At 34.8% G+C, this 12,400-nt stretch overlaps 1 protein-coding gene across 3 annotated transcripts in view; it reads left to right on the top strand.

Moving 5' to 3' along the window:
* Positions 1-11,935, top strand: part of LOC106060248 (muscle, skeletal receptor tyrosine protein kinase-like) — a 117,251-nt gene extending 105,316 nt beyond the window's left edge. For 2 of the 3 annotated variants that reach the window (XM_013218053.2, XM_056028820.1), the window contains exons 8-11: positions 3,682-3,872; positions 5,220-5,462; positions 5,907-6,109; positions 7,612-11,935. In XM_013218053.2, coding sequence (XP_013073507.2) covers positions 3,682-3,872; positions 5,220-5,462; positions 5,907-6,109; positions 7,612-8,748 — 1,774 coding nt within the window. In that variant the 3' untranslated portion in view covers positions 8,749-11,935. The remainder of the gene's footprint in view (positions 1-3,681; positions 3,873-5,219; positions 5,463-5,906; positions 6,110-7,611) is intronic. The other variant, XM_013218062.2, reaches the window with a different exon arrangement.
* Positions 11,936-12,400: the final 465 nt, after the last annotated feature.

Genomic DNA, 12,400 nt, shown 5'->3' with positions numbered 1-12,400 from the left:
TTGAACTAAGAAATCTCTGGAGTTTTTTGTTTTGTTTTTAATTCAAAACCCCATTTAGCTACGATCTTAGAATTTGGTGACTGTAGTTTGCTTTAAAATAATATTGAAGAGAGAGGTTTTCAACTCTAAACGCTCTGTAAGGGAATTTTAAACTCAAAACCATCTGGAGGGGTTTTAAACTTTAAAGAAAAAGCCATCTGGAGGAGGGGGATTTAAACTCAAAACCCCTTTGGCTACGCTCATAGATTTTATAGTGTGTAATTTGCTTTTTTTTTTATATTGAAGAGGTACTTTTTAGCTTCAAACCCCAACTGGAGGGGCTGGGGTTTAAACTCAAAACCCCTTTCGCTACGATCATAGAATTTATAGTGTGTAATTTGCTTTTTTTATATTGAAGATGGGGTTTATCGTAAATTTTGGAGGGGGGTTTAAAATCAAAATCTTCCTCAACTGTGCTGTTGGAATTTGGGGATTGTTGTTCGCATTTTTTTTTGTTTTGTTTTATAGAAGAGGGGGATTAAACTGCAAAAACCTCTGGTAGGGGGTTTAAAATTCAAAACCCCCTGTAGGGGGTTTTAAACTCAAAGCCCCCTGGTAGAGGGATTTGTATCTCAAAACCCCCTGATATGGGTTTTTTAAATCTCAAAACCCCTGGTAGGGGGATTTAAACTCAAAACCCCCTGGTAGAGGGTTTTTAACTCAAAACTGCCTCGGCTGTGCTGTGGTAAGTGATGATTTAGTATTAAAATCTCACCTAAAATAAACAAAATGAAAGCAAAAATCAGTCACTTAATTCCGTTCCCCCCTCCTTGCGGGGGGGATTTCATTTCGGGGGGGGGGGGGTTTGAACCCCAAGAACCCCCCCCCCTGGCTACGCCCATGGACTTCAAGATCTCATTTCATTGTATTACATAACAGAGTGTAATAATATGTAATCTTAAATCCATTCATTGTGTGGTCATTTGCTGAGTAGCTTAGTGACTATTAGAGGCTACTGTAAGACTTCTAGAGTGCAAGATTGGAACGTGGGACTGACCTGATGCCTTGCTCTGTTGAGGAATAAATTTTTGGTTATAATTTAACATACCATGACATTTTTAGGTTCTCTAACTCAACAACTTGTTTAAATTGACTAGCATGGGCTTCTTAAGAGGTCTGTCAATGCGTTTAGGACAACTCTCTTACTGTAGCACTAGAGTTTGGCATCCATTCTAGCACTCTACATAGTATGTTGTAGATACATTGGGTTCACTTCCTGTGGTAGAACACGTGATTCAAAGTTGTTGATATTTACTTCTAGGTTGGAAGTTTAGAATAGTTCGAACATTTAACAAGAAAAAAAAAAATATGTTAGTCCGCTACTTTTTTTTTTTTAATTGCTCCCTAGTTAGATAAGAAAGATCTAGTAATCTAGTCAGTCAGTTACTTAAAAGTATATTTTTGTATTGTTATTTCGATAATTTTATTTTATAATATTGGCTGAATGAACTATCAGTCTTGTTTTATGTAGGTTCAGGGCCGGAGTTGGAGGTCTGGGGGCACAGGGACATTGAAGGAGGGGAAGGCCTTCATTATTTTCTTAATAAAAGAAACTTTTTTTTTCAAGTTGTTCAAAAATGTGTGGTTCCTGTGGCCGCCTGACCTCCCCCCTGGCCCTGAATGGATTTATTTTCCGATGCTTTGTTTTTATGTGAAAGTATTTCTCTTAAAATGGTTCCACTATCTTTAGGATTTCTGGGTCACATGGGCGTAGGATTGGGGAAAAGGGGGGGGGGGGTGAAAACAATTTGCTTCTTTATCTCCCCTTCCCTCCCGTGGTCTGTACTACATTTCCCTCAGTCTGTATTTAGCCAGAAGATAAAAAAATCGTGTAGAAATATGATGCCAGAAATCTCGACTTAAACCAGATGGACGTAATGAGATTCTCCGCAGGAGTTTGTAATCCAACTCGGGGACGGCCTCAAGTCCATATTTTCTTGAACTATTCATGGAATTAGATCAAAATACAAGTCTGGAATGAGCCTTAAGGCGAATGCAAACCTGAGTAAGAGAGACTATAAGTGCATGCCTGTGAAGGATTGAATGTTACTGCAGTCTTGGTTCTGTGTATGAAGGCTAGCATGATGGCGTCTTCGCTTCTTCATGGCCACAGCGACGTTGTTTATTTGGTTTGGGGCACAAGAAGACACTGAGTCTGGAAGATAATATGAGCAGACTGAAGAAACAAACGAAACTAGTTGGAGTCTATTTTGTTTCAATGTCTTTTCAACTTTCTTGTGCAGTTTGGATCAATTCTTTTTTGTTCAATAACGACTGTGTTTCACACACCCACCCACCGCACAACATCACACACACCCACCCACACACCACACAACATCACACACACACCCAGGATAGCTTACACAAAAATGTTAATATTCTACATGATCGATTATTTTTTTTTTACTTCTAAAAATGTTAAAGCTGGGTAAGCCAATGAAGCTATTTAACGACTAATCTTTGATGTTCAATTAAACTATACAGAACCCAGACTCTTTCATTTAGGACTAGAACAAACACACATATCAGAAGTTAAAGAAACTACAAACACGATGCCCGTGGGGGGGGGGGGTGGAGAACTAAAATGTTTAATCTTTTATTTAGATTCCTCTGTGACTCTACAAAGGATTGAAAGATACTCAAGGAAGGTTCAGCATACGACATCATCAGCGATCAGCTTGATTAGTGCGAAGCTGAAAAAAAAACAACTTCCTGATTAAAAGCTTGTTAAGGAAGAACAAAGAATGATTGGCTAAATCAAGCCTAGAGATGAAAGTGTCTGACTGCATCCTGTCAGACTGTATGGAGATGAAAGACAGTATTTAATAAACATTCCTTGCGGCCAGACATTTCAAAAAGGTTGATTATCTTCTCATTTGTTTGAAAATCGGAAACGTTACCTGTGGAAGTTGGCAGACTTGAATTTAATCAACTCTATCATCTCCATCAGCAGACGACAGTTCCGTGAAAATACAAGTTTGGTCCCCTGGAGGCAGGCCGCCGACTAGTCCAAGATCCCCGCTTTTATTTTATGCTTCTTCTTCGATCATCTTGTAAACACATTCAAGTTTTTTTGTCTTAATTGGGGGAGAGCTCAGGGATAAGAGGAGTCCAGTTGTCAGGGGGCCCAAATATTTCTGACAGAGGGCCTGCTGTACGACTCGAATTATAAACTAGATCTAGAAAGTAGAGCCCCGGAGTAGGTTGAATTTTCTTTCAAGGGCAGCTACAGATTATAGATCTATAAACTTCAGTGAAGGAGAAATTAGATTTCAAAATTACCCCTTTTAATGGATTTTATAGTTCAAGATCGAGGGTATCATGTGGCCAGCATAATGACCAACTACTTTTACTTCCCCAAAGAATGTCAGGTACGCATTAGAGTTGGAGCATCCTCAAATTCGGAAATTCAAACTCCAAGTCTTCACCATCCAGGATTCTAACTCTAGACCTCTCTGTTTGGAAGCTGAATACTTGACCACTCATTTGTTTTAAATATTGTATAGAAAGAAGATAGTACATATGCAGCCTATCTTTAGCCTACCTGTAGTCCTCTATGTATCCCATCTATAGATTAGTGAATGAATTTCCAACATCTTCATTCATATAAGAGTTTCCAACTTTATACATTTCCCCCCACAGAGAAAGCTGTCTTGCTGTTACCACACTTTTCTGCTTTAAAGAATTTGCAAAACTTGAAGAATTAAGACATGAAAAGATAACCAGAGGTCTTATGAGTCTTCCAGATTGTTTAACATTGCCAAGTAAATGGAATTCATCGCAGCAGTGTATAGATTCCGATCATCATAATCGCTCAGAGGAGAAAGTCAGAGGTATGTAGTATTTAGATAAGACAGAATGAAATCATCTTGAGCATTAGTTGAAATAGAGTTTTTTGGCTCTTTAATTGTAGATTTGAAAGAAGTGAGTGTCTAATCTTTTGTTACGGGTTGAAACATGATACAAAGCATAAAGTAAGTTTAATTTACTTTTAGACTAAATCTTCACGGTTAAATTCTTTGGAAACAAATGCTAAGCTAGAAATCCTCTGAGAAAGTCTACTGAATACTAGCTTTATCTTTCCAATGGACAGTGTATCCTTGAAAATGATTTCCAGAGAAGAAGAAACATGAACTTCCAGAACATCTAAATATACTTTTTGTCAGAAACTTCTGTATGGATCAAAATACTTCTAAGAATTTCACTTGTATTTGTTTACCTCAACTCTCTCTTGTCTGTCTCTAAGTCTGGTGGTACCATTGTTGTACAGGTTATTTCTCCATCTCAGATAAGTGGACATTTTGCTGAATTATTCCGTGTTGATGACAACACACAATTAAAAAATAAATTAATCAGTCAGTTAATTAATTATTGGTAATTAATTATTTTGTTTGGTATCAAACAAGGGAAAGAACCAGTATTTGACAGATGTGGCAGTATAAGTTATATTTCCCTTTATACTTTGTTTAGAGAATTCGTTTGTTGTTGAAAAGCATGAAACTTACAATAGATAGTTATGAAAGCACTTGGATGACTCAGTGGTTAGTGTATTGGCTTGGGGAGGCTTCAGCCTTCCAGTGTGAATTTAAATTGTATGACTTTAAAAAATATATAAATTGCTTTTAAAAAGCTATTGAAGTAACTTACCTTCACCCAGATACCTTTTCTTCCCCCCCCCCCTCCCACCAACTGATTAGCTGACAACTGATTAGACCATAGCACAGTTAAGCAAGCTGGAAGCATGAAATACACTAAACAAAAACTATTTTTTAAAATATTTCTAATCACAAAGATGTATCATTGTTCTAATAGATCTATTACAAAGTTCATTACATGGACTGATCCAAATTATATAGGCTTTGTTTTTTTTTCATTTCTATAATTTTCTTGCTTACTCTATATTGTAGCTAGCTTGTTAACAAGACTTCGTTTATTAGCTGTAGATGAAGCTTTTAGAGATTTAGTCAGATGTAACTTATGGCATTGGGGGGTAGTAAGGACTATCTAGTTACTGACATCGAACGGATGATATAAAAAGGTCAATGGTGATTGTGCTAGTCATACCATCTTTGAGATTGATGTAAATTGTCTGTTATTGCACAATTTCTAATTGGTCTGTGTATGTCTGTGTAAATATGATTAATTATGACCCATTAAATAAAGACAATTCTTTTATTCAGGTGATTGTTATGTTGATAACGGACGATGGTATAATGGAACTGTCAATGTTACAATCAGTGGACGCCCTTGCCAACGATGGGAAGACAATTCTCCTCAGAATCACCAACGCTCTCCGCTGCTCTTTCCAGAACTGTGGAACTCTGAAAATTATTGTCGCAATCCTGGAGGAGAGGAAACTCAACCATGGTGCTACACAACAGACAAATTCTTCAGATGGGAAAAATGTCTTATTCAGCTTTGTCGTAAGTCATACTAAAGTATTTTTTTTAAGTCATTCTAGATTGAAATAATTTTGGACTGTAACTTTACTTAACATGAATATAGTATGAAAAAAAAAGAAAAAAAAACATACCCTGCTATTGATTCTTTGTGCTTTTTAAATTATGAATAAATAGTGTTTTTTTTTTAAATTAGTATAATGGGACTGTAAACTCGATTCTACTCAAGACAGCTTTGTATAAATTATAATTTTAAATAACAATAGACATAAATTTTTAAGTCAGTTAATTCCTTAAGGCAAAATATCTTATGTATTAGTTTATTTTATTTTTTATTTAGAATTATCAATTTTTTTCCAAATTTTTTATTTTACTTATAATCGTATAATACTATTCAAAATGTTTAAAAACATAATTTTCACAGCTCATCAATTCCTTATGGCTATTTGTTGTTCTATGTGTCTCTAGCAGTCCCTGAGGACAATGTTCCTAATGAATGGAATGAGTTCTACCTGATCATCCTTCTTCCCATTCTTGCTGTATTTCTCTGCATCCTCATAATATCATTGGCCATGTTTTTGAAATGGAAACATCAGAAGTACAGAGCTGCTGCCCAGGATGACTTTGATGTGGATGTGGCCAATCTTCCAGTTAACATGGCTTACCATCAGGTTGGTATTAATCAGAAACAGCTTGTTTACATAACTTATATCTAACTAATGCTTGTCAATGAAGATTCTGGTATTTGAGTATCTGCCCAAGTTTTGACCATTGATTTCCGTATCTTATCTTTAACCCATGTAAATATTACTTGGTAAAACTGTTATACATCCAGTGAATCATGATGTTTTAGAAGGAAAGATATTTCTTTCTCACTTTCTCTCTGTGTCAATAGAAAATCTTTTCCTTTTTCAACTTTTCATGTGACTAAATAAGCCAACCCTTGATACATATCTGCAGTCACAGGTTGGGCATCTGTAATCATCAGGCACTTTTGCACTTTCACCCTTCTGTCTACTTCTTGCGTGCAATCCATCAGCGAACCCTTCCTTTATGCTTGCTTTCCAAGTGACTCTAGCCAGTGCTTCAATTATTAATTGTTAGTGTTGATTTTGAAGAGCTTCATGTCACTTGTGCACACCATCAGTATACCTTAATAGTTGGCCACCAGCAGCTCTCCTGACCAGCAACTCTCCTGCCTTCTGTTAGATCACCATAAAGAATGTCTAGTGAGAGTCGACCTTGTGGCATTCTGTGAACATGACCCAGCCATCTAAGGCATCTGCTGCTGATAACAGCACAGATGTCCTGGTACACTGCTCTTTCTAGCACATCCCCATTGGTTATTTTATCCTGACACATGATTTAAAAAATCCACCTGAAGTATTGGAGGTGGAAGATATTCAGCTTTCTTTCCTGCCAAGAGTAGGTCTGGTAGACTAGGGTTTTGATATTGGTAGTCAGCAAGGTATTGTCACATTCTTTTCTGCAGCTGTGACATCATATTCATTGCCTTGGCTATCCTGTTGTTGATGTCCTTATCTAGTAGCACAGCTTTGGAGATGATGTAGCCTAGATAACAAAAAATGGTCAACAATTTCCAGTGGTTGGCCATTAAGGGTCACATGAGGTGCAGTGCTAGTGTTCTGAACAACTATTTTGGTCTTGTTTTCACTAATATTTAAGCCAAACATTCATGATAGTTAGTTTATCAACCAGGGTCTGAAGCTGGATAGCAGAGTCAGCAACAATAGCTGCATCATCAGTGTAGAGGAATTCCTTGTTTAGTACCTTCCTAACTTTAGTTTTTTCCCTCTATCTGGATACATTGAAGAGTTTCCCAGAAGATCTTGTATGAAGAAGTACACCTTTAGTGACTTGTTGATGACACTAAGCATATTGCAGTAGGCAGGAAAGAATATGCCAAACAGAGTATTTGCGAGTACACATTCTTGCTATACACTCTCTAATGATAAATAGCTAGATATATGTCAGCTACATTGAATACGAGAGCAGAATAATAAATCAAATGTCACTAAAAAAAACTACAGTTACTACAACTAAATTCATTCTTGATTTTATATAGCAGTCTCATTGTTGCACAAATTTAAAATTGAGTGATACGTTTTTCACAACTTGTGATCTGATCAATTTCATTTATTTTCTTTTTCAGATGAAATCCAACAGATTGAATCCAAAGCTTGAGACTCTAGAATTTCCTAGAAATGATATAGTTTTCATTGAAGACATAGGTCAGGGTGCCTTTGGTCGAGTCTTCAAGGCCAGAATCATCTGCAGTAATGGAAATTCCCATATCACAGGTGGTAAACTAAGTGGCAGCAAGCACAGCCTTAGCTGTGGTAAAAATTGTAAACACAGTCGCAACCCATTCTCCAGCAAAGGTGATCTCAGGCATCTTGAGATCCATTCTGCATATAACTGTAGTGACACAAAACTCTTAGGTGAGCACCTCCTCTGTGACTCATCCACTAAGAGTGGAGAGGGACAGATTATTGCAATAAAAATGCTTAAAGAAGATGCTTCAGACACTATCCAAGCAGACTTTGAGAAAGAAGCTTCCTTAATGGTTGAGTTTGACCATCCCAACATTGTTCGGCTCCTTGGTGTATGCACTGTGGGCAAGCCAATGTGCCTTCTGTTTGAATACATGAGCAAAGGAGATTTAAATGAATTTCTTAGGCTGTGCAGCCCAGACCAGTGTTTGCGTAGGAGTGATGCCAGCTCAGTTCCATCTATGGATGACTTAGGCAGCATAGACATGGTGGATCAACTGCATATGGCCCGCCAAATTGCAAATGGGATGGTTTATATATCGGAAAGGGGCTATGTCCATCGTGATTTAGCCTCTAGGAACTGCCTTGTTGGCAATGGTCTTACTGTGAAAATTTCTGATTTTGGATTAGCTTGCAGCATACATAGTATGGATTATTACCATGGGAGTGACAAGGATGCTATTCCTATACGTTGGATGCCCCCGGAGGCCATCTTGTACAATAAGTTCTCGTCGCAGTCAGATGTGTGGTCTTTTGGTGTTCTCTTGTGGGAAATTTTCTCATTTGCACTACAGCCATATTATGGAATGACACATGAAGAAGTCATAAACTACCTCCGATCTGGACACACACTACAGCCCACAGAAAATGTTACATCTGTAGTTTCAGAACTCATGAAATCTTGTTGGCACAAAAAACCAAACTCCCGGCCAACTTTCACTTCCCTTCACAAATCCTTATCCGTCTTGTTGGAAGAAGCCACCAAGCAAAGAGCCAAGAATAGTTTTAATATATAGAATTTAAACAATTTTTACTTTAGATCATAATTAGCCTGAGTGTTGATCCCATTTCTAGGAATTATAGAAATAGTGTATGGCAGCTATTAAGTTGTGAGTTGTTATTTTTTTGTAAATACAAATATCTATTTAAAACCAAAAGTTTTAAGCAGTAAATTTATACAGACATCAATCACCCTGTTGATACTACTGTATAGCTTCAATGTAGCTGTAGTTTCTTTTTGTTTGGGATATGTCTTTAAGTCAAAGAATTCTTGATGTCTTGCAAGTGATTGATATAATTGACTGATAACTTGAATGCCTTTACATTGCAAAAGATAATATTTAAATAAATTGTCTTTCCTTTTTGTTTCTATTAACTTTTTTTTTATGTTTTTGAGCTTGGTACTGCAATGTGACTATTTCTATGTAACTTGAAATGAAGCTGTATTTTTTATATTCAAAACCAATAGGTCTCATTTCCTCTTGTTGATCTATTACATGTCATGTTTTCACAATCATCAGTTAAGATGAATAAAATTAATGAATTTCAATCAGGCTTATTTTTTTTCCTGTTCTGCTAGTGAGATTGCCTTTAGCTATTTCCTGGTTTTATTATTCCCTCATTAAAAAAATTATGAATTCAACTTTCACTGGCATATACATTTATGAAGAAAGCCTAACTTTGTCCTTTAGGTGAATGACTTTGAGCCCTAAATTCACATTTTAAATTGAATTTCTTTTGAGTGTTATTTTCTCAACATTCAGCAATAATTACCTCTCATCAGTTAGAACTAATCTAAACAGTGGTTGATAACACTAAAAGTAATTTCAAAATGACCAAGACTGTATATAAAGCTTACACTAGGCATAGTAAATGACATTTTATAGGACTGTGTGATCTTTGTATAAAGTTTTGTCTGTCTGTGTGCTATACACAAGATAACTTGTACAGTGACGTATGGTATCAATTGTTGAATGTTCATTAATTGCTACTTAACAATTGAAATTTTAAGATTTCATGTTTATCATGAAAATGATTTCTCTTAAATATTGTTTATGTGAGGAAATGAAATTTATGTCAGACTAGTAAAACAGAGACCATGCATTAAGCTAGTTACAATCTATGAGGTTGATAGTTGTGGGATAGTATCTTTTCAGTTTTGTTTTCTTCATATTTTTGTTCACTTATAGAAGCTGCCAGAGATTTGTAGTTTGTAGAAGAAATAATTCTACTTAGCTAAATAAATACTTTGTTTTGGTCTATATGGTTTTGAGTAGCTAGAATGAATGAAGTATTTATCATTGGGTTGAAAAGGTCCTTTTTTTTTCTCTCCATTTTAAGGTCCAATTTTATTTCACTAGAAAATTGAGGTAAATTATATTTAAACCTTTTTGTTTTAGAACTTACCTCTTGAAACTGAATAAGCTTTGTATCTGATGTTATTTTCAATAGAGAGATTGCTTATTTCCATTCCTTTTTTAATTGTATTAACTTGTTACTCAAATGTTGATGAATTGTGTAATCAAAGAAATTTCATTTGGATTGTTACAATTGTAACAATTTTCTCTAATTTTTCATGAAAAGCCCTCTCCTTTCAATCGTTTTAATTGAAAACATTTTAAGAAAAAATTGGGCTAGAAGAACTTGTAGTCTTTTTCCTAGTAAGAACATTTTTTCCAAAAAATCTTTGAACTGCTTTTAAATGTTTACTGTTTTCTTTAGTCTTTTCTTTTTTTTTTTTTCAATAAAAAGTTATATAGAACACTGCTTTTGAAGCAAATTAACTATCAATATTAATAAAAGGCTGAAATAAAAGGTTTTTATACGATTTACTTTTCTAAGTATGAAAAGACTTCTGTCAACAACTAAAAGAAAATATATCTAGTTCTCATAGTAAATAGTTGTCTTCTAGAGATCTTTTTAAAAAATCATCAAAATTAGAACTGCTTCATCTAGAGGCCATAATAATGTTGTGATAACAGAAAATGTCTTGGTGTTTTATCTACCTCTTGGCTGTTCTTTTTATTTTATTAAACTTCCCTTGAACTTTATCAACCAATTTCTTTCTAAAGATCAAAGTATTACTTCTTATTATGTACTGTCATTGTTTTCTATTTTAACAGTGAACAAAAAAAACAAAAAAACCTAGTGATATGAACTGAATGTTGAATTTTTTTTTATGAATGTATTAATTTGTGAACAAAAGTTGTGTCTATAGCCTAATGGTGAATTGTGTTGAATAGCACATACCAAATTATGTTTCTATTAAAATGGTCCACCATATAGAGATAAATGGCTACCCACAATGGAAATATGAAATTATTGCTGATATATTAAAATAATTTTTTAAACTGATCTCTTTGTAAGGCTGTTACAACGTAGCCATATATGTTTTCATTATAAAATGGATCAATGAATTTGGTTATTGCATTTATTAGCAACTCCACCAAATAGAGGAGGAGACAGATCGGTGAGTTTTATAGCTTGAAAATGTAATAATGACTCCTAAGGTATTATGTGCAATGAAGCACTTGAGTGGTTTCAACTAAGTAACGTCTATATTATATAAGATAAGATAATTATATATCATATAATATGGTGGATGAGGGTCTGTGCTTTAATTAGCTGTAAAATTTAAGTCCCTGTGGACAAGAATTATTAGTCTATAGTTACAGTACACAAATGGAACTAAGCATCCTACTTTGTCACTGGGTGAAACTTGTTATGTAGTTAAATTGTAAAATAGAAGTGGAAATTTAACTCCAAAGTTGGTCATATTTACTAGCATTGTCTTTTCCTGATTTCTTCCTATTCTGATGTGTTTCTTTCTAGAATTGATGAGAGGGTAATTTATTTGTGTATACTCTTATCTGTTTAGCAAAGTTGGTTTTCAAAGTTTTTGTCATGTCTGATATCTCCACAATATGAACATGGTGTCTCAACATTTTGTACATTCACAACTATTTATTTCCATTACACTTTGTTTTTCATGAGAAAATGACCACAATCATATCACATGAATGCACATCATAGACCATGCTTGTACATATTTGATACATAATCCTACTGTTGACTTATGAGAGTCCACATTGTTTCAGATGTATCTCTTAGTGCCCACAAAGTTGTGTTGAAATTGTTGTTTTTTTTAAATGTCATTTTATTGATAAAAACTGTAAATAAATGACTTTTTTTAAATTACACGTATTAAGGTTTTTGTGTTCTATTTGTATTGAGTTGCAAGCTTGGATGAAGTCATCTCATTATTTTTATTCTGGAACACTAAATACTTCTGAAAGCTAGAACATGGATTCTAAATTAAAATATAAAGACATTAGAGAGTCCTTCATTCTAATAATAGTAAAACACTGGGACTGACAGTCTTTGTACTTCAATTAATGTTGTGAATCAGCCATGATGTTAAGATCGTTCATAAAGAAACATTTGAATATTAAATAACAACTAGGGGGGGGGGGGTCTGAAGATTTGTTACCAGTACGTAACAAAAACAATTCAAATGAAATAACAATGTTATCATTTTGTCATTTTAAAAACCATGTTTATGTTAGTTATTTAAATTATTATTATTGACAGTTACAGTGGTCTCCTAGTCTTCCAAATGTGACTTAACAGTGTTAAAGAATTTTAGTCTGCATGTGTTTGTTGTGGAGA

Source organism: Biomphalaria glabrata, chromosome 5 (genome assembly GCF_947242115.1).
Source record: "Biomphalaria glabrata chromosome 5, xgBioGlab47.1, whole genome shotgun sequence".
In the NCBI taxonomy this organism is placed as follows: Eukaryota; Metazoa; Mollusca; class Gastropoda; family Planorbidae; genus Biomphalaria; species Biomphalaria glabrata.
This window is presented reverse-complemented; position numbering and strand designations above follow the sequence as displayed.